Raw genomic sequence first — 23,334 nt, forward strand, 5'->3', positions numbered from 1 at the left:
AGCGAACAAAAATTTATACCAAATTGTATTGTACACGCCGGAGGAAATTCAATATTAGGTAAGATATACCTTCTATGGAAATATAAAAATTCGGGGTAGTTCGTTTCGAGCCCTTTTTATTCAACTAAGATTGATTATCCGATTTCAAAAAAATTCATGAATGTTGTGAAAAAAATATATATGGAAAGTAAGAGTCTATATTTCATACTACACACTTGCTTACCATATGTGTTGGAACAATTAAAACGGTCCATCAAGGTGATTGCTATATAGCAATGGAGATACTTTTTAAAGTATAGATATTAACGACCAAAATTTAAAAGGATAACGGACTGAACAGCTATCATATAGTTTAATTCCAAACTGCCGATACAACCACGCAGAGAGTTTAATATTTTAAGAAATGTACGTTGGAATAATTCTAATAAGTGGACTGTACCCTATTTCATGACTGACGTGTAAACTGTATACTTGACAATGGCCACTTGGGCTATTTTGGAGAACAAGATAAGGAGACTAGGACTAAAAAATATACCAGTATGAATGCGCTGAAAAATTTATTGCTCAGATTCGGGAATGAGCCAAAATACCGGAGGATTACATTCGTGAAGCATGCCACTCATTTTATAACCGTTTGAACGCCACAGTCAAGGCAAAAGATGGCTTTAATCCATATCGAACTAGAGTGAATAGATTCTGAAATTTATTTCCACAAATTTATGTAATTTGAATCAATTAAAAATAATTTCACACAAAAAAGATATGATCTCTTAAGTACGTAACAATTCAATCCCTTAATCCTGTATATATCATAAAAAAAAATTAACAAAATTTAGTTCAAATCGACGAAGATTCTTTTAGCAGAAACAGAAAGGTTTTCTTTGTAATCATTCGAATACTAAGTTATTCATCTAGTAGTTCATCTAACTAAGTTATTCATCTAGTAGTTAAAGTAAACGAAACACACTTGTGATTCAGATGTCAGTCGAATATTGTTTGGATCTTCCCATAAGGTATGAAGTGTACATTATTCAAATAATCTCCACAAGACATAAGTAATTTTGGATGAGTTCTGACACATAATTAACAATACGTCTGGTGTTAACTTGAATAATGACAGTTAATACAAATGAATATATTCTAAATGCTGTAAATATATTCTCGAGCTGAAAAGACAGGAACTATGTATGTTAATATAGAAAAAATAGGAAAAATGTGGAATGTATATGGCTTCTGCGATTTACGACACCATTTAACTTTATCAACTATTATCCATAAATTTATTACAAAAAATAACTTAAAAAAGATTTTCTTTAATTATTTAAAAAAAAAAACCAAATAGTTTCAGTTCAGTGTCACCTTATATATGAATTTATGACATTTGAAATGAAATACTGCCAACTGTCAATTTTTATTTTCATGTTAAATATAAAATTTCAAATAAAAAATTTTAGTTCAAAATTTGAAATGCATTTCTATTTTGTCCGACTTTAGTGAAAAAAACAATATATTTTTGCAATAATTCAAAATTTCCATAGTACGAGGTGAATTAACTACAGCACAACAATATTTGGAACCATTGATAAAAATTGGGGTAAGAAAGGGAGGTAAATGGAAGCATAATTAAAAGTTACTAATAAATGAAATATTTTTTAGTTGTAACAATGACACCAGAACAGATAATCAACCTAACCGATGAGGAGGCATTTGAACTATTCAGTAAATCAAACTTTGGGACTCTGTTAGTTCCAATACTTGGATCTGTTAATGAATCGGACCTTCTAATAATTACAATGGGGGCAGCGGAGCCAGATCTCAAGGAAGTCTACGTCTATCTGCGCGGTATCCAGAATTACACTTTACTTGGACATATATGGTGCCGTCGGATGGACGTAGATATGTTTAACAGATTAAGTGAGCAGATTTGTCCAAATGCAAATTTGACTGACGAAGATGTTTGGATAGACAGTGAAACAGTTTCGGAATGGGTGGCCTTGCAATAAAAAACTTAAGACAACATAAAATAATAACGCGATATCGAAGCATGTGAAGTGAATTAAACGATAACCAAATGCATGGCTAGCCTCTGAAAACCAACGATGCGGAGTTACAATACCATAAATCTGCGCTAATATATAAAACATGAAACATATAACATATGTTATAAAACATTGTTGCTTGGTTTGGGTCTGCAATGCAAAGGTAACAATATGTCTGAAATTCACAAAAACGATACTTGGAAACACAAGATCATAACCCCAAAGCAATGCATGGCACAACAATGAAACGGCAGTCGAATATATTGAAACCTTATAGAAGTCCTTAATTATAACTACAGTAAGTCGGTGAAATAGAAAATAAATTATTTGTATTTATCGAATTTTTGTTTATTTTCAAAATACGAAAATATCTAAATTGAATGCGTAAGCTCGCAAAGAAACATTGTACATAGTCAAAAATGCTTAAGAACCCTTGATTAGGGGCACCATTAAAGGAGATAACGAGACTGCCAGATAATTCCTGGAGTACAGTATGCGTTAAAAATTAAAAATCATTTTTTTAGGAATATTGAAATTGTATATGTAGTTCTTATTGTAACTAGTTGTTGTGAGTGGGAACTTGTAATGGAAGTAGTGGAAATGGATATAATTCGATATTTTCGTCTTAGAATTTTTGGCATGCCATTTTACAAAATTGTATATCAACTTTTTAAAACCCAATAAATCTTGTTTATTGCGTACTCAGAAGTAAACTTATGGGCTTATCCCGATATGGTGATGTGTCACCAAAAGTTATTTGTTTTTATTTAAATTTCTAGTAAGCGCCCTTGTAGTCTCCTATGTTAAAACTGTTACTCGACCATTTTTTAAAATTTTTTGATAGAAACTTACGTTTTTCTCTTGCTTGGAAATGTGAGGACTTTCTTTGAAAAAGTTTGAAATAAAAGGAAAACAAAGTCACAAGATAGACCACATACCTAAACCCAATTTTGGCTGTTCTAAAAAAAAATTAAAATTGCGTAGATAAGATCCCTTTCAATGGACGGTCAAGCATTTAGGAATAAAAATAGTAGACTTAAGGAATACAACGGAATTACATATAATATATCATATTATATATATAACACATTTTTTTTTAATTATTTCGAATAATTATTATAGTGATTCGAATCACAAAATACTATTTAATGAAAGAAACTTTTTGTAATAAAAAAACTTTTTGTAGTTGTTAGGTTTTTCTGATAGGTGATTGTGAACTTTTATTGGTTCAGTTGGGACATTATTATGCGTTGATATAAAATTCGATGCGAAAAATAGTCACTCAAACGCTACGCTGTACGAATATTGTTTGAAAACGTTCCTTAGTTGCTTTACGATTCACATTCTGAAATGGTAAATCTTAGTGAAACGGACAAATATTACAAAATCGGTACTGCTAAATCTGGAGTACAAAATAGATAAACCTTAGCAAAATAATACTGCCAAGGTAAAAACACGCTTTATTAGACATGATATATTGTCACCTGAAAAGCAAAATGAATCTAATACACCTAAAGTGTTAGCATATGTATAAGATGTAATGATCCAGGATTATCAACAGCTATATGAAGTACGAGTGTTAACAATAAAAGTATTGCTTCATATTTAAGGGATGAGAAAAATATAGTGTATTAGAACTCTTAAAACGAAATGATACTATCACTGGCAAGCACTTGAAGTTATACGTTTGAAGCGGACCCGCAAAAAAGCAAAGGGAATGTAACAATATTTACTAAAAAATATTCTAACTGGAGAGTATAAAAGTGAGTTTGGGTTAGTTTATATCGGCGATCCACTTAGGAGATCCACTTAGGCTTATTGGCCCATTGTGTTACCGTATATAGAGAAATTTCAGGGTTTAAAGTCGCCTAGAACCTCTGGCGAAACTTAGAATGCTGTTTAATGGATGGTCTTGTAATTGATCAAGATCCTCAAGAAAGGAGGCTCCTAAAGTGTTGAGTCGCCGCCGTACATGAGCTGGGCAAAGACAGAGTAAATAAGAATTTTCCTCACAGCTGAGACAGATATGATTGAAAGGGAGATTCAATCTTCTAGCATGATTCCCTAGTCTGCAGTGACCTGTAAGTAAACCTACCATAAGACTGTTATCTCTACCGGGCAAATCAATAGGAATAATGGATTGGAAAGTGGAAAAATTGCATACAGATGCCTCCATATCATTGAGTTCTCGCAACTTTTATTAAAAATTTCAGCACAGAAATAAATCAGTAATAATTTGTATGCTGTTAACAATATTACCATAGTACTTTGGTATTCCGATTGAGGTTCAGAAGCTTCCTTTCTGGCTAGCTCATCTACTCTGCTACTCTGCAGTTGCGAAAAAAATCCCTATGACCGGGGACCCAGATTAGAGAAATATTGAACTGCGTTGACATCTCATTTAAAGATAAAGAAAGCAGTCAGAAACCTTCCAAGATGTACATTGGACTGAACTCAAGCACTTTAAAGCAGCTGTACTGTCTAATAGTAGGTATATATTCCTGGCAAATATTCCATCTTCCATCCATCTTCCCTCCACTTGGAGTTACACTCCAATTTTAATTCGATAGTTATTGTCCGCTTTTAGATTTAATAATTCCTTAAGTCTTTTGGAATCATTTATTTAATAAAGTAAATTTTTTATAATTAGTTTAACGATTTTATTATTCATTTTATATTATTATATATTTTATTATTAATCTTTTTTTAATACTAATTTTTTTTTATATAAAAAGAAATGTACTATTAACTGTTGTTCATTTTCATTATTTTTTTATTGTTGCACATACGTTGTTTTTTTTTCTTATTTATTTATATCATCATATTTTTTTTTAATTTAACAATACATCTATTTATTATTTAATTTGCAAGCACCCTTCTTTGAAGTTAGTTCGCTACGCACCAACACGCAATTTTCATTATTGCTCCTGTCGTTGTTATTATATGCATAACATATGCTGCTCTTATGTTTGTATAATCGTAAAAACATGAAATGTACAGATACTTTTGTATAAAATGTATATATAATATATATATATGTATATATGTTTATATATATTGCATATATAATATATAACCTTATTTTGTTTATGGCATTTAAGTGAAAGTTCATGGCGCTTACGCGTATGCATGAAAGTATCTGAATGTCGTTCTAAGTAAATGCACAGAGATGGTTAAATTATTTTTTTATTTGTACTTTCACTTATACTGCTCAATATGTTGCCAAGATTGTAACAATGTGGATGTAATAATTTCAATTGACTTAAGTATGCGTTGTAAGGAAGTTGTCAATGTTTTTTATGCACCCCTCCGAAACTTAACTTCGGTCTTACCACAAATATTGTTCGAGATTATCAAAGAATTAGATTGTTTAACATGGTTGAAGTCGCCGATGTCGTATTGTGTATGATGTCGAAAATTTTATTGAAAAAATTCAGTCTTTAAGCTTAGATTATTGTAGGTTAAAGCACGTAGTAAGTAGTACAGATATCAAATAGTTGCTTTTTGATAATTATTCAGATATGCAAGTGTATAATGCAATACAATGCCAAAATAAAACAGTACAATAGTCTATCAAAAGCGTAAACAAAACCTTTCTGCTTTTATGGATATTTTTTTTTTGAGTGTCATTTTCTTTCAGTTGCTTGAGATCACTTGCTTTCTTTTTATCCAGCTGGCTAGTAGTAGATGGAAGTTACTTACAACATATATAATCTCTATATTATTAAGTTTTTCACATAATAAGGTCACGTCTTGGGAACTTCCTAACAGATGTTGCATCATTACTGTTACGAAAACAATACTCTTAAGCCATTAGGCTGAGTTACCGTAAACAATGATTACCCAGTCTTGATCATCTAAAAGGTAATAGGTCTTCATAGATATTTCAAGTGAAGTGGAATCTGCACAGCACTACGGTATCATAGCTGACGGGTCACTACATAATAGAGAGGTTGCTATGAGTTTGGGTCTACCTTATAATGACTTTTGTCGCAACTGTGGCTCTAAGTATGAGGAGAAAACTGTGCTCTATTTCATATGTCAGTACCTATCTTAAGCTATAATCTTAGAAGTTAGAAAATATCTATAATCTTAGTGGTCCCTTTTGTTACTGACCTTATCTAGCTGCTATCTTGCAAAATTAGAGACTTGATCAAATTCATAGAACTGTCAGGTTGGTTTTCTTTTACCCGATGGGGGTGTCCTTGCCTATCGGTTTAGACCTTTAGTCTATGTACGAACCTACCCCATTCCTGTGGTACCACAACGGGTCATAATTTCAGCTTAAGTAGGTTTTTGGACTATCAAAACAAACAGCAATAGCATAAGTATTAAAATTGCTGGAGTGTGATCATTGGATTTTTTAATATCACGAAAATATTCAACTTAATACTTTCATCGAAGTCTAATAATAAATAATAATTATTTTACGTACATTTTTGGATTTGTTCTAATTGAAGCACTTATAAATCATTTTCACTAAAAATTTGTAAATTAATGGCCTGAAATTTTGGAAATTTTAGTCGAAGAAATTGATTTTTGCATCACTCTATCGCGACAAGTGAAGCGTGATTTGGTGGCGTTATAAGAGGAATCCATCACATGACCAAATGTCTAAATGCCATGATATTTTTTCAGTGAATTATTTATCTTATCGATGCATATAATTGATAATTGATAACCGGCGTAGAAATATTTAGTGCCTCGTAGAATGCACTTTTAATTTATTCGTTAATTACAGTTAATGCGAAAATTTTGTTCAATCAATTCATCTAAATTATTTAAAAGTCCGTAAAAATATTTGATGAAATTTAATTTTTGCTTCAATTTTTGCTTCGTATATGGTACATACATTCAAGTCTAAACTTGATTGTAAAAAATATATATTTTGAAGTGTTGCTGGTACGTGATGCTCGTACTGTATATACTAAGATGTGAATATTCGCAATTTAATATTCACAATGTTTTTGGCCAATCATCTAATTAGGGAATGTTAATGCAAGTCACATACACATCTGTTAACAAAACATTGGCCTTACGGTCTCGTATAGAAAAGTGCAAACTTTTCCAAAATGTGCAAAATGTGTGGTTTCCGTTCTTAAAATAAAAGATACAGAAAGGATATCAGTGGTACAGAAATAAACCTAATTTTTGTTAAATACTAATAAACAGTGTACGTAGGATTTGTTTGCAACGTGTCTGTTTTAGAATTTTGGCTTTTAACAAAGTTGTAAACACGTCAAAAACAATAAAAAAGGAAAATAGAAAAAAAGGAAAGAGTGTAACAAAACCAATAAAACTAAAGTAAATAGAAGGAGTGTAAATAGCAAATAGAGAAATCTTTGCAAGCACAGAAATTGTAGCATATGTTGAGGCGGCTAAAGGATTAAGGACTGAGACGGCTAGGTGTGTTGGTATGTGGTTATAAAAATTATTTCAAACATTTCTATTTTAGAGAGAATTTTTTGTTTTAAGTGCTTTTTGTTTTTGTATTTGCCCAGTTGAATGGTTGTTACAATTTTGCTTGTAGTTCTGATTCGCTCTATGGCTGCATGGATGCCTTTATTGGTGCAAAACTACTACGAAACGACGACTTAGTGCAACATGATTTTAATTGTTATTTTTACATTTAGAAGGAATTTAGAAAAAAAACCATGTAAACATTTACAAAATTAGAGCTTCACTCACAATGTTTATTTGTATAATGAATCAAAAAAAATTTTGAAAAATAATTTTTTCTACTTTTGTTATAGACAAGAATGAAATCCTTTGGCTTGAGAAGTTGTACGATGTGAGTGAAATTATATTTATGCAACTTTTTCTGCAGTTTTTAAACTTTCATTCAATGCATCCTTTTATTAAATGATATTAAAATATAATTTCAACACTAATTAGTAAACAGAACAAAAAGTGAAAAATAATGAATTCAACCGAGATATTCAACGAGATAAACTCGTTGAAATACCATTGTAGTTATACAAAAATATATTTTTAATTAAAATTGTATAAAATAATAAGTGATGTATATGGTAAAAATAACAAAATAACTGAGCACGTACTATATATTTGAAATATAAAAGAATTAGAATAAAAAAAATATGAATTAAAAATTACTAGAACTTATCAGGTCTTCAAATTTAAAGATATTTCTGGATAAGAATAATCAACCCGAAAAATTATCAAAGATGAGTAGCAACAGACTATTTAATGTTGAGTTAGATAAATAAAAACAAAGGTCTTCAAATTTAAAGATATATTTTGGTCAAGAATTAAAAAACCCAAAAACTTGCCGAATATGAGTAACAACAACCTATTAAATGTTAAGTTAGAAGAATAAAAACAAAGGTCTTCAAATTTAAAAACATTTCTGGTCCAGAATTAACCAACCCAAAAAATTGTCGGAGATGAGTAGCAACAGACTACTAAATGTTGAGTTAGATTCAATATTCAGGTGTTACAATAGATGAGCTAAAATATACTACAAAAGATATGAAAGACGAACAAACTACAGAAGAAAATTATATTCTAACAAAAACTTTGGAGACTGTTGGAAAGAAGCTTGTAAAGAAGTTTTTGAAAGACACGAACAGTCTGCTTAACATATAGGTATATATGGAAAGAACTCATTTAAATACTAAAATGCGGTTAATATAAACTAATAAAAAAGGTACAGGCAACTATAGGTCGTTAAAAGTGCTTTCATATTCACGTAAGATGAATCTGAATGAATAAAGTACTGTACAAGAGCACATTTGTTTATTTTACTTCACTTTAAAATTTTTTTAATATTTTAAATATATAAACCACACTGTTGAATTGATAATATTGACTTTATGTATTCATTAATATAATCAATGATTTAAATTGGTAATTATAATAAAAAAAAAATATAATACTTAATGTAGCTATAACAATTATTTACTAATGTTGGGTTTCTCAATACGAAATAGAAATTGCAATAGAAATTACTAGAAATGTTTAGAAGTTATGATTATATATATATATATATGTTGGCTTGGCTACAGCCTTATCATTGTTTATAATAATTTAATTTTATTATATACGATTTTGAATAATTAGTGTAAGTTTTATGTTGGAAATTTGTTGTGGCATTTATGTTTAAAAGTAAATATTTATATATATATATATACATATAAATATTTGCAAATATTGATATATATTTATATATTATAAATTTAGATGTTACAAATTTTTACCTAGCCTGATCTGAGTATAAATTTTATTCGTGTTATTGTGCAAAAAAAAACCAGAATATTAATTTGAAATACTACTAGTTTTAAATAAAGTAAATTAAATGTTGTAAAATGAAAATAAAAATAAAAAATTAAAATTAAAAATTTTTTAATATGTGTAAGAAATTAATTGAATTTAAATAACAACTGCAGGCTTGAAATTAGTTAGCGAATTTAGAAAATCAGTCACATTTTTATAATAAAACTGAAAAATTACTGGACTCGCATGTCCAGTAATCATCCATCAATTATTTTATGACAAAAATTTGTAGTTAATAATAAATTAGTTTAAAAGTTTGGAATATTTATATATTCTAGATTTGATCACAGCTCTGTAGAGATTTGATGGTGTAGTAGAAGAGTAAAAATTAAACTGGTACTTAGAGTTATATATATAGATTTATTTGAATGACTAAATAATTCTATCTAAGTTAAAAAGTGCAAATATTTACAAAAGAATTTAAATTATGGTATAGTAGGACTTTGATTAACTTTTGTAAAAGTTAATACTAAAATGTATCACCTAAGTTTTATTAAGATATTTAAAAATTAATCATACTCGCTGAAAATATTTATAATAATTGTAGAAAAACAGAAATTTTACCATTTATTGAGTAAATATATTATTATTTAGGATAAATCCCAAATCTTGCCCACTTGCACTAACTCGGAAAAACCTCAACATAAGACATCGTGTCTGAGTAGCATAAGTAGCGATTCGTATTTCGTACTATAATACTTTGTATGAAAAGTTCTAACTGAAGGATTGTAAAACACATCGGGGGGTCTCTAAAGTCAAACCGCAGCAGAAGCGACTTATGTATAATACATTAACGAGTAACAAATAGTTCAAGTGTGAATTAAAGAAAATCTGTGCATTATGGGCGATCTAAACATATTGAAAAAATTGTACGCAAGGAATAATTTGAAATAGCTTTTATATGTTTACTGGAAGAGAAGTAAGGTTTATGTGATACAGAAAAATCAATAGAGGAGATATTATGCTCTCAATAAGGGTTACTTGTGTTTTTTTTTTCATTTAAAATTAAATTTCACATAAATATAGAATAAATTTCAATAAACTCAATCATTCACAAAGTGCCTATTTATCACGTTAACATAAAGGTTTTAAAGAATGTTTTACATTCAAATGTTATATTACGAATGTGATTTATATTTCTGTAATTAGTGCATCATGTTAAGCTGGAAAAGCAAGAAAGTGCCGCAGTAACATATTAACAAAACATACCCGCATACATAACATAATGTATACATATTTATTAAGTTTATAATCCATTAGTGTGGTTAACACTTTACGTACAAGCATGCAAATGCTATTAATGTCGTCGTTTTATTTGTCATTGTATTTGTAATTGCTCCTGTACAAGTTGTAAAGCTCTGCTATGCAACTACCAAGGGACTTTCTTTCGCTGTTAATAACAAGAATAACGAGAATTCACACAAAGTCAACAACTAACAACTAACAGCAACAAAAACAAAATTTTGCGTCATTATACACATTAACTTCATTATGAATAAAATTAATGTAAGAGCTAAAGATAAGAAGCACACAATACTTGCTTTTTTCTCAAGGGAAGAATATCACTGCAATTTTCTTGATTTAGTTTATGGAATTTGTGTATGTTAACTTAACATTAACATTGATAATGTTAAGTATCCGTATTTATAGTAAGTTAGATATAGGAATTTGAACACGCGTATACCTATGTCTTCACTAATTCAGAAAAGACATACAATAATAATATAAAATGAGTTTTTGTTGTTGTAGTTCACTACTGTTCGAAAAACCTCTTCATGAAATATACTAGTTTCTATTAAATATAATAGTTCCTTCCGTCAGAAAAATATTACGTTAAATACAATTTATATTCTTTAAATATTGATCTCGCCCGTGTGGGTCGTGAAGTAACATTAGCATGACTTTCTCAGTATTACGTTTCTAGATTATACACAAGAATATAGACTATAAATAAGAAAGAATATATAAATCAAGCAACAAATAATACCTCTACGAATAGAATAGTATTAAAATTTAATAATTAAAAATAAAATAATATATAATTAATTCAATTATTCTACAGCTGGTTTATGATTTCGTTCTAATATAAACACAGCAAGTGAATTTGTTCACTTTGTTCGCTGTGAATTTGTCACAGCAAAGTAACAGAACTCCAGAAAAATGTGTGAACATAAAAGTCAAGTACAGCTTTGGGTCAGTTGGTTAAGGTGCACTGAATCTGAGCTTGAAATTTGGCAGGGCACGAGTTCGATTTCTGGTACTTGCAGTCTCAAAAAATTATTTATGAATAATTAAATACAAGAATTATTTTCAAGACCATTGATGATGGGTATTTGACAATACTCGAAACAGCTGTATGGTCAGCCAGAAATTCAATTAATTATAATAATATAAAACGAATTTTTGTTGTTGTAGTTCTCTACTGTTCGAAAAACCTTTTTATTTTTACATGTATAAAATTTTTGACTAAAAAATCAATTATTGTTTCCTTGAGATGATAGAATTTTGTCATTTCACAGTTATAGAAACAACTTATAGAAATTTACAAAAAAACAAAAAAAAAAGAAACTCAATAGAAAAACTAGCCAGGAAAGGAGCAGCTAGAAAAGGATTATTGGTTTAATATACCAGGATTAACACAATCCAAACGACTTATTGGTGCCTATAACAATAATAGAATCTTCACAGGAATCCTAACAGGGTAAACTAAAATACTACCTAACAAGACTAGGTACACATACTTATGCAAACTGTAATTTCTGCGAAGAGAATTAGGATTCGGCCACACATGTGCTGTTAGAAAGTTCTGCGCTAGAGCACAAACGGAATAGACTACTGGGAATGTATATTCTTACGAAAGAGGCAATAAAATTCTGTAAAATAGGATCTATACTATACTATACGCAACAGTGCTTAGAGACCTACTCTGAACCCAGAAGGGGGTACAACCCGACAGTTGTAGTGCCATATCCTCTAACATTAAAGACTATACTATAGAGACAGGATTGTAAAATATTGAGCCTTGAATTAAGAGTTTTTGACTTGGACTTTGACTTGGAAAAATTATTAATATTTTTATTTTTTTTTAAATATGAATTCACTATAAAATAAAATTCACTTTGATACGCTGCTTTCAATACTGGTCTTCTCTAAATAAACAATTCTTTTGATAAAAATGTTTAATATTAAATTATAGACATTCACTACGTATTAAATTATTTTTAAGGATACAATTGTTCTTAATTGTGAACGTATTTTTATGCAACAGAAAAATTGTTTTTCACGTTAAAAATAAACTTTTTAAAAAATATTTCAATGGAATTTTATAAAAATATACTCGTATATACAATATTCATGCATTTTAGCTTTTTCAATAAAAGCGAGATTTTAATTTGATATAAAATCAACAACAGAACAACTCTACACTGCAATTAGTCTATTTTTCGTTCATTAATAGATTCATTATTAGTCATTCCATATAAGCTGGTCAAAATTCTGCCTACGTTCCGTTCAATCAGTTCCCAATGAAACTGAATTAAATTGAGTTTCCCACCTAATTAAGAGCATGATAATTCATTTAAAGGAGTAATTATGGCTCATTGAGTTTATATAAATATATATAAAAATTAAATTGAAAATTCTTTGAAACTTTAAATTTTTTTTCCAAGTCACGTTTATGTTTACATAGAGATTTAGTAAGCTCACTGAAGGAATTTGTGTTTTCAAGAACATTGTGACTGCATGACATTTTGGCTACTATGTGGATTGTGGCTACAAGGCTGTTCTATTGATTCCACATAAGTACAACTACCATAAGAGTGACATGAAAAATGGATGAATTACTGCACACTTGCCATATTGCAGCTTAAAATTAATTTTAAATAAGTTTTAGTTTTTAATCGGTACGGCACATTTTTTAAAAAACAGAAAAAAAGTTTTAAAATGACAGCATAATAAATTTCAAGGGTTTAATAGTATGGCTTATCCTACCAATAATCTTTTTTGGAATAATAAAAAAAATTTTTAGTCAAAAACTTTTTTTGTTAAAGTTTTGATGTTGCTTTCGACTAAGGGTTACCTTTTTGACTATTAACTGGATTAAGTAACAAAGTTGTATATATTCAAAAATGAGCTTCTACATTTACTTGCAGCTCCGAAATAGGTATGCCTTTATTGGGTTCCGGCTCACGGGGGAGTTTTGGGAAATAAACAAGCTGTTGAGCTAGCCAGAACTGCATCTAAAATTGCTTTCACAGGCCCTCATCCTTTTGGTGGGTTAAACTGAGCCAATACTAAACAAATTATCAAGGAGAAGGAAAAACATATGCGGTTAGAGTACTCGGGAAACTTCCCAGGACTTAGACAAAGCAAAGTACTGATAAAATCTTATTCCTACATAAACATTCTTAAATTCTCAAAATTTAATTTAAGGTTGATAGCATTACGGGACATAATGGTCTGAAGTATTATCTTCATAAACCACGATTATCTGTTAATGCGGAATGCAGATTATATCTCGAATATGAGGACTTTACTTTGCATATTCTTTGTGATTGTCTACCTTTAACAACGCACAGAAGAAACTTATTTTAGATAAAATTTATGTCACCAGAACAGATTAAGAGCTCTTCTCTAGATTTAGTTCTTGACTTTGTTCACAAAGCTTTAAAGGGCTTTGTCTAATTAATAGTCTTTAATAATAATAATAATAATCTTTAATAATAACAATTAAATGATAAGGAAGTACTTTGTCTGCAGACTCACGCGGTATCGAATGATCAGATTTTATATGATCATTCTGCAGAATCGCATTAACTTTTCAGGGATATCGAGTTCAGATTTTACTGTATAACCGCGTTTCCTAAAGACACTAACGAAAGCTGTTTTATAATCGACAAAATAATAGTATGCAAAGCTGTTATTTTTTTGCGTTCTTTCCAGAATTTATCGCAGTGTCAGTATCTGGACAATGGTGGAGCGAGCAGGTCAAAAGTCACATTGATAAGCCCCAATCAGTGAATTGCTATGTGGTCTCAACTTTTCAGATAGTGCAGTTGTAAGTATCTTGTACGCGAAACCTATTAGGCTGATGTTGTGACAGTTGGTGCAAGTGTCAACTCTCGTATGCATATATTTTTGCATTCACAGCACAACAATAGCTTCTTGAAAAATATATGTTGAAAAATATAAACAGAGTTTTGTGCGTCATTTCAACACTATGTATGATCCTTAAGTATAATATTATGAGCCACAATGGAAATGAGAAACCCAAGATTGAAGAGATCCCAGCTATGCGACAAGTTTGTATGGAGACATTAATTTGAAAGGTGGTACTCTCAAGTTTTGGGATTACGGTGATGTGGATACATATTGAAAACGCTACGTAAGACATTTGGTGCTACTCTGAAATTGTAAGACATTCTACAACATATTAAGCAGCGCATAGCAATCAGTAGTGACACTTTATCACTGTTCGCTCAAACAGTAAAGTGGATGTTGAGTGGATTTTTCATTCCTTAATTTTGAAAATTTCTTTGTAAATTTCTTAAAATATCTGTTAGGTGAATGAGAATTTGTGCTAAAAGTTTCGAGTGATTCAATGACAAAGATTAAAATGTAATAAAAGTGTTTGTTAAGCATTACTATTAAAATATTACTTGAAATCACTTCTATTCAGAAATTTAAAATTTACTACTGAAAACTATGACTGACAGTTTCTATATTCATCATTAACATAATATGATAATGTGCATTTCCCCATGGATTCTTTCCTTAATTCATAAGAACTACTGTGCCAACCGCATGAGTAACAATATTCATAATTTATTGAACAAAATCGGGTGACTGGTTTGATAATTTGTATATATAAAAAATCACACATTAATTTCCTTTTAATTATAAGTTTTATTTGCTGTTTTATGAAAATATGTTCCGAAAACTCAGCAAAAAAACAATATAATGACTGAACAGACTTTTATACTTTGGTATCCTGTTAGAGTGTCCTTCGAACTTAGTACAAGCAATTCACGCTTTCCATCATAAATTCCCACAAAAGTTTTAATGCTAAAGTCGTCGTTGGCATTTGAGTTGTAGTTTTGCTCTAAGTTTTGCTACGTAAACCTTTTCCCTTCAGTGACTCCTGCTCCTGCTCCTGCTCCTGATCCTACTCTTGATTTTTTTTTTTTGCTTTATAAAGCCGATAAGCGGCACCCATTTAACTCTTTTATACCCTGTTCAATGCCTTTTATTCACAGCACTCGTTTTTCATATCCTTTTTTTGTGTCATTACTTTTACAAACAACGGAGTGTGCAAGCGTGCAAAATCTACTTCCGTTTTGTTACTTTACGTTACGTTACGTTACGTTATGTTACGTAATGTAACGTAGTGTAACGTAAGTAAATACATTTGTTTGTGAAAGTGTTGCCAATGAAAGTCACGTTTGTTGGATTTTAGTTTTCATAGTTATTCCTACCGCGGTTGTGGCACAAGATCCTGCTGGTTTATTCCCTAATACCGTAAGTACTGCATACTTTGTATTTGTTTAGTTTCTTTTTGGAATTGTACTGTCTGGAAATATTGTCGCCGTACATTTTTCCCAATGGCAATATAAAAATTGCGAGCTTAACTTTTTGAACTTTGAAATATTTTCGGCTTGTAAAATAGAAAAAAATACAAAAAAAAAATATTTTTGACTTATCACCAGTGGCTTTATGTGACTAAAATATGCACTAAATGCTTGGTAAAAGTACCAATGGGAATAAAAATTTCAAATAGAATTTTTCATTGCTGATATGCAGTCGGCTATTTGTTGTCCCCTTTTCATAGGAGATTATATAGGATTATATGATATAGAATTTGTGTACATTTTCAAGTAAATCTTTTAAAAAAATTTTTCTTGTTTTTTTCCAAAAAAAGTAAAAACATTTAAAATTAAGAATTTAATACATATATATACTTATATATAAATTAATAAATAATTTATGTATGGAGACTTTTTTTCGTATACCTATTGAGTATGAAATAATAATATTATACATAGTTCTACATATCTAGGTCTTATGTTTATTATTATAATATTTATATATACATGTATATGTATGTATGTATACATATGTATGTATGTATATACATACAGAAAAACAGCCTTAACAAAAGCAATAATTTTTATATTAAGGTTTCAACTTAAAAGCTCTCGCTTCAAATAGCTTATAATGAAGAAAAATACAGTATTTCTCGGTACTTGTAATTGAAATACAATACATTAAATAATTTTAGCAGTTTTCCAAGAAAATTAGTTTAGACATTTTTCCCAGCTTCTTCATAAAAAGTAGAGGTTTTTCAAAAGTCATCTGCTTTCAGAAAAAATATTGTTCTTAAAAAATATTTGAAAAATCTCTATTTTTAAGGAAGGATGAATATGGAGAAAGGTGTCTAAGGTAAACATTTTCATCTAATTTCTTGGAGTAAGTTGGCTGAAAAACGCTTAAAATATAAAACATTTTAAAATATTAACATTTTAGACTGTTAATTTTCAAGCTCTTGTGCATTTTTATTAAACAGACAGAGCCCCAGGTTGCAGCCAGGGTAGGTAGGTATGTTGGTGGGAATGGCGGCCTTGTATCTAAAAGCCCACTTGAGTTTAAATAATAGCCCATGGTGGTGTTGGTAAGTACATAAACTGAAAGGTCAGTATGTGACCAATGCCGAAAGAATAATGATTCCCAATAAGGTAAATGAAAATCAACCTGACAGTTCTATAAATTTGGTTAAGTCCCTGATACTACAAGATGTTTGTCACAAAGATGTTTCATCTTCCCCAACCTAAAGAAGGGCACTAACACATAAGATGGAGCACGATCTGCTCCTTATCTTATGAGCTATAGTCTCAACAAAAGTCATTATAGAGTAGATAGCATTAGCTCCAACATGCTTAAGTATTTTTGTCTAATTGTTAGTTTAACTGTAGCAAGTTTAACTACTATATTTGAGAATTAAATGCCAGGGGAAAGAGCACCTGGCTTGGCAAACTCATCTGCCTGCAGTTGCCCCAGATGTTACTATCTCCCGAAACTCATATGAGTTGAACCCTGACTTGCCTAGTTAAGTCATTGAGGAAAAGTCGTTAATTTTGAGTAATAATTGAGGTGGCTGAAGTGCTTATCTGTGATTTAGTAGCAGCTTGGCTATTCGAGAAAATTAAGATAAAATCTTCAAGGATTTGATTGTCAAGAATTCATTGTACTGCGTAATAGATTGCCATTACCTTAACCGAAAACCTTAGCTGAAACCTGATTTCTTAGAATATATGCCACAGCCGACTCATCTATTTTGGAGTCGTCAGTCTAAATATCTATCGTGTTAAGAGAGACCATTTTGTCAAAGTTCCAGTCTTTCTTGCTGGATATTAGCGAGTCGAATCCCCGGTTGAGGTCTTGACTAGAGCTCATGCAATCAATTGAGACAGGGACTGGCAGATTCTGGTTTAGTATGAATGCATGTCCTATGTCAATTCTTGACTTACGAGAAGCTGAGTTAGTAGCCAGTGAATCAACACGAAAGGGACATTTGCCTGTAGGACATTTACGATTTACTTTCATTTGATTAAGGTTTCATATATTAACTCGTCAGGTTCAAAGCTTTGCTATAGACACTCGAATTATATATTCTTGATATTTATAATATTTTGTTTTATATATTTAGAATTGATAAAAGTTGATTTTATTTATATTTAAATTTATATGATATTAAATAATGAAGTCATTATTTATGCTATAGCTATATGTTGTTTAAAAGAGCTTTTAAGTTGAAATTTCTTTTTTTTTTTGATTAATTTTCCTACTTAGCAACTTAATTTTAAAACTAATTTTTTTTTTGTTGAAAACGCAAATTTAATAAAAATCTAATAACTCAACTAGAAACATTTTGTTCAACCAACCAACAAAAATTTTAATTTATTTTTTTTTTTTGCTTTGTACACAAACGCAATTAACACTGAACAAGATTACAGCAACGCATTTACTTGCAGCAAATTGTTGCATACAAAATTCTAAAAAAAATTATTAATTTTTATTTAAAAATTTACTGTAAAATTAACTCCAAACTGACATTGAACAACACAAAATTAATTTAAAAAATTTCTAAAATTCTTTTTTTTTTTTAAATTTTTAAAAAAAAATTAATTAAATTAATAATTAAATTTTTATCAATATTTATCAAACAAAAAGAAAATATGTATTCAATCATTTCAGTTTAAAATAAAAATATATATATAATAATTGCATTTCATAAATTAAAAATAATTTTATTTAATTTGAAACCAAACTTAAATAAAACTAAAATAAAAAGAAACATTAAATAATATTAAATAAATGAAAAATAATTCGGTTTTATATACAGGGTGATAAGGGGACAAATCAGATTAAAAACGTTTACATACTGAAACTATGAAAGCGTATTTACTCATAAATTTTATAGAATTTTTCAAAAGCAATTTATACTTTGGCATGTTAAAAATGACTTTACAAATATTTTTTTATATATATGGTATATATAAAATCGATTTTATAATGTAAAAGCGGGGTAAGGATTCAATCGGAATGATATGACAATTTATATATATTAACATTATTTTTTTATTGACTTCTTTTATAAGAGCAAAAACTGTTAAAAATATTTTTTTTTCAAGCAAAGTAATTTCAATTATTAATTTTTAATTATTAAAATTATTATTTTTAATTATCAATTATTAAGTTTTAAGTTTATTAGATATATATATGTTTTTTGAAGCTTATGAGAGAGAGCTTAACAGATTACGTTTCTTGTCTTATGACAATGCAGGTGATACTATTAATTAGCATGACAATAAACCAATTTATGTATGAAGCGTGATTCTAGTAATTAAGAAATTAATTTCATATTATCATAACTAATAATTTGGGATCGATGACACACCCATCTTGGTAAACAACGAGAAACACCTCACTTTACTAATGAAAAAATGTTTATCGATCTCTTAATAATATGGTTCAAAAATAAATATGTCTATAATAAAAGTTATGATAGTTAACAAACATAGAAGTATCCAAGTAAACACAAAGACAGTGATATGCAACGATGTAGTAGATATTTATAATCTAGAAAAGAATTAGTGGAATATATCATATCGCATATATATATCACACGTTTCAAATAACCTAAAAAATATTCGAGCTCTTCAACTCACTGCAATAAATGAAAAGAGCTTTAATTCTTCTAATTAATAAATTATTATTTATTTTTTTGATTTCACATTATAGTGATGATTTCAAATCATGATAGTTAATAGACAAAAAGGATTGTCTATGTTAATAGACATAGCATAACAACCATTCGAATGTAGAGACTTTGGATGGTACACTACATTGTAGTAAATATTTTTAATTACTTGACGTTCCGTAACCCTTAACATTTGTAATGTAATGAAAGCTATATGACTTTTATATTTGACGTTTAATGTACTCAATGAACAGAATTCAATACACCAAATTTCTATTTGCGGATAGCTGTTCAATAAGGTAGCAGCCAAACCATTACAGAAATGCTTGGTAACAAATATTAAATAAAGGATAATGCACGAGTATGACAGTGGATCTAAAGACAAAACTCAAATATTGACAAATTAAGCATAGACGATTAGAAAAGTGATGTATTAGGTGTTCTCTTGTTAAGGCATAACCGGTTATTAGCTATAACAGCTTGTCTAAATGATTTATTGGGTACCATATTACTACTAGATAATCAAAAAATAATTTTGAGAGAGGCATTTCATTTTAGAATGGCTAATCAGATTTATATACATATTTGTGAACTGGTTGAATTTTTAAGAGTTGAAATTAAAATGCTTGCAGCATTTGCCATATAGTCCAGATATTAGACTATAAAAAAAATTATAATAATTAATATTATAAGGGGATTCCAAAAAGCTTATAATTCAATTTTTTAAATATTAATATTTGGAATTCCTTTATATAGAATATAAAGTAATACATAAAAAATGACAGAATAGGATGTAGGGTATATCTTCTGTCGTCCTCATCTCCTAGAGGAGAATAGGACCATAGGGTATATACGAATTGTATAATTCAAACTTAGTTATTATGCTAATATCAGGTATACATTTGTGCTTAATGATCCATAGTGTTATCATATAAAACTCAGAGAGTTGGAAACCTTTAATGTGGCCTAAAAAGTAAGTTTATTATTAAGATTAGTTTAGGTTAGAATGATCATAGTAGATATAGATTTTGGCCATATAAAAGTCAGGTGTTTTAAGGGAAGCTACTAGATATATATTTTGGGCCAATGCTTGTGTTACCATGTAAAACTCGGAGGGCACAAATACTTTAGTAAAGCAAGTTTTTTGGGGGTTTGGTCAGGTAACTACGGTAATATTGGGTTTGTTTACGGACCGATTGTGTTATTACATATATAAGGCGCAGAGAACTTAAAACCAATAATGAAGACCAAGAATGATTATGTATTGAAAAGTAAAAAGTAAGTCCTTTCCAGATAAGGGTAGGTTAGTATGTTGTTACTAGGTATCATTTTCGAGTAATAGACTCACTGTATTACCATATTAGACTTAGATGACCTTATACTTTTGATGAAGCCTAAGAATCATTATGTACCACAAAGCAAGTTTGCCGATATTAGGTTAGCTTTTTACAGTAGTACTGGATGTTCTTTTCGTAATAATCGATTATTGTGTTGCTTTATAATAGTCAGAGGGCTTAAAACCATTTTGAAGCCTTGGAAACAATCGGTGTGATAAAGTAAGTTTTTGAAAGTATGTAGTACCGATACGTATCTATTAAGCTCTCTCGTAAAAGTTTTTTAAAAAAAATTTTTGGCTTTTGTATTTTTTTACGAATTTTTATCATCCATGAATTCACCCTGTATATTTGCAAATATTTAGTTTTTTTTTTTTATATGTAGAATATAATTCAACAAAAAGCATTTATTATTTTGAGATCAACATACAAAATTTTCCAATCCAAAACAATTTTATAATAACAGCTCAAAATGAATATTAGCAAATTTAAAATTTTAGAGCGCTTTTAAATAATTTTTAATGATTTAACTATTAAACATCAATTCTTCTTAAAAATATTTCAAATGAAAGCAAATTTTTAATTTAAAGCATTTTTTCAAAAATTATCTAAAAACTTTCGTATTTAACTCAAGAACAAGAGAAAAAATTAAATTTTTTTTTTGTCAATTTGCATATCTTGTGTAATTATTTTTTGCTCTTTTTTTGGATTTTTTATTTTCACAAGGACTATTGCCAAGGATAGGAGAAGGCGATAAGTAGCATTTACATGGCAGAGAATGGATATATCATTTTATTAAAATTTTTTTTTTTTTTTTGGAGGGATTGGGAATATTAAGCGATTGTTTTGTTTTTTTTTTTCTTTTGAGGTTGTGCAAAACAGTATGGAAATATAATGAACTCACCATCGTGTAGCGGATCTATAGTGTGTATCATAAGCTGCAATAGGCCATGACGGAATTTTGCACCGGTCTGTGTACTACCAGCGGTTCCACCACTGCTATTACCTGTGGTACCAGCGCCGCTACTTGATCCTGGCGGTCCCGAACGTGTCTCTGATGCAGCACGTGATGTTACTGATCCACCCGGCTGTGTTGCCATTGAGGTTTCGGATGAATTGGCGGCGTTGCCCTTTTTTGGAGATTGTTTGGAGTTGGGTTTCATATTGATGTGCATGTTTATTGTTGTTGTTGTTGTTTGTTGTTATTGTTGGATTTGTTGTTAATATTGACGTTGTTGTGTTTGTTTTTATTGTTGTTGTAGTTGTTGTTGTTGTTGTTGTTATAGTTGAATTTCAATATTATTTTGATTTGAGTTTTTGAATTTGAATTTGTTTTTTTTTTTTAAAGACGTTTGAAATTTTCATTTAAAAAAAGAGACAGAAAGAGAAAAAAAGGGGCGAAAGAGAAGAGTTGAGTTATAAATTAAGTAATGTTTTAGTTTGTTATTGTTGTGCTAATTATCTAATGTATTCAATAATATTATAGTTTATACATAAAATTTTAACAAATATGTGCAGCTTATTAATAAATTTAGACCCTTTTAATATTTTTATTAAAAGGTAAAAAGTTTCTTAAAGGAGAATATGACACACTTTTTATTAGATTCAAGGTAATATCCTACTAACTGAAGGAAATATTTTACATTTCAAACTCACAAATTATATATTAATTATCATTAATTTTTGCAATATATTGTAAATTAAATTTTCAATAAATTCAGTTATTTTCATTATTAATATTTAATATGTTATATGTCTTATTTTTAATAATATATGAATTATCTTTATTATCTCTATTATTATCTTTATTATATATATATTATCTTTATATTATCTTCGCTATGGCAGCACTATATGCCAAAATATTTTTTTGCAATTATGTTGTCTCTATATTTTTATATATTTATACATAATTATAATTTTAATGTAAGCGCATTTATTTTTTAATTATAAGATACACAAATAAAATGTTTTAAATTATATTTCTGAAATAATTATTTAAAGACACAATTTAGTGTGTTTTAAAGAATATTTTTTATTTCATTTTATTAATATCTTAATAATGTTTTTTTCTATACATACGAATATATTATAAATAAGTTATTTTTATTTCTATATACTATTTTTTAAATATTTTATAGTGAGAACTACCTATATTGAAAGAATCTCCATTTTATCAAAAAAAAAAATAAAAATAAAAAACAAAAACATTTTGACCTAATTTGTTTTATTTTTAATATTCAGGTTTTTATTTTGTTATATTTATTTATTTAATTTATAAATTTGATTATAAATTATAATTTATATTTATTTTATTTATTTTTAAATAATTAAATATGTTATATATATTATTTTTTATTTCAATTTTTATTTTATTTTATTTTATTTATATATATATAAATTAAATATATTG

The 23,334-nt window shown here is 28.8% G+C and overlaps 1 protein-coding gene across 6 annotated transcripts in view; it reads right to left on the reverse strand.

The window, feature by feature from the left end:
- LOC119688977 (sodium/potassium/calcium exchanger Nckx30C) overlaps window positions 1–23,334 on the reverse strand; it is a 299,166-nt gene that overhangs the window by 101,262 nt on the left and 174,570 nt on the right. For 5 of the 6 annotated variants that reach the window (XM_038103687.1, XM_038103690.1, XM_038103686.1 and 2 more), the window contains exon 3: window positions 21,826–22,051. In XM_038103687.1, the coding sequence (XP_037959615.1) occupies window positions 21,826–22,051 (226 nt within the window). The remainder of the gene's footprint in view (window positions 1–21,825; window positions 22,052–23,334) is intronic. The other variant, XM_038103689.1, reaches the window with a different exon arrangement.

The sequence above is a fragment of the Teleopsis dalmanni genome, chromosome X, assembly GCF_002237135.1.
Source record: "Teleopsis dalmanni isolate 2A chromosome X, ASM223713v2, whole genome shotgun sequence".
Taxonomy (NCBI): Eukaryota; Metazoa; Arthropoda; class Insecta; order Diptera; family Diopsidae; genus Teleopsis; species Teleopsis dalmanni.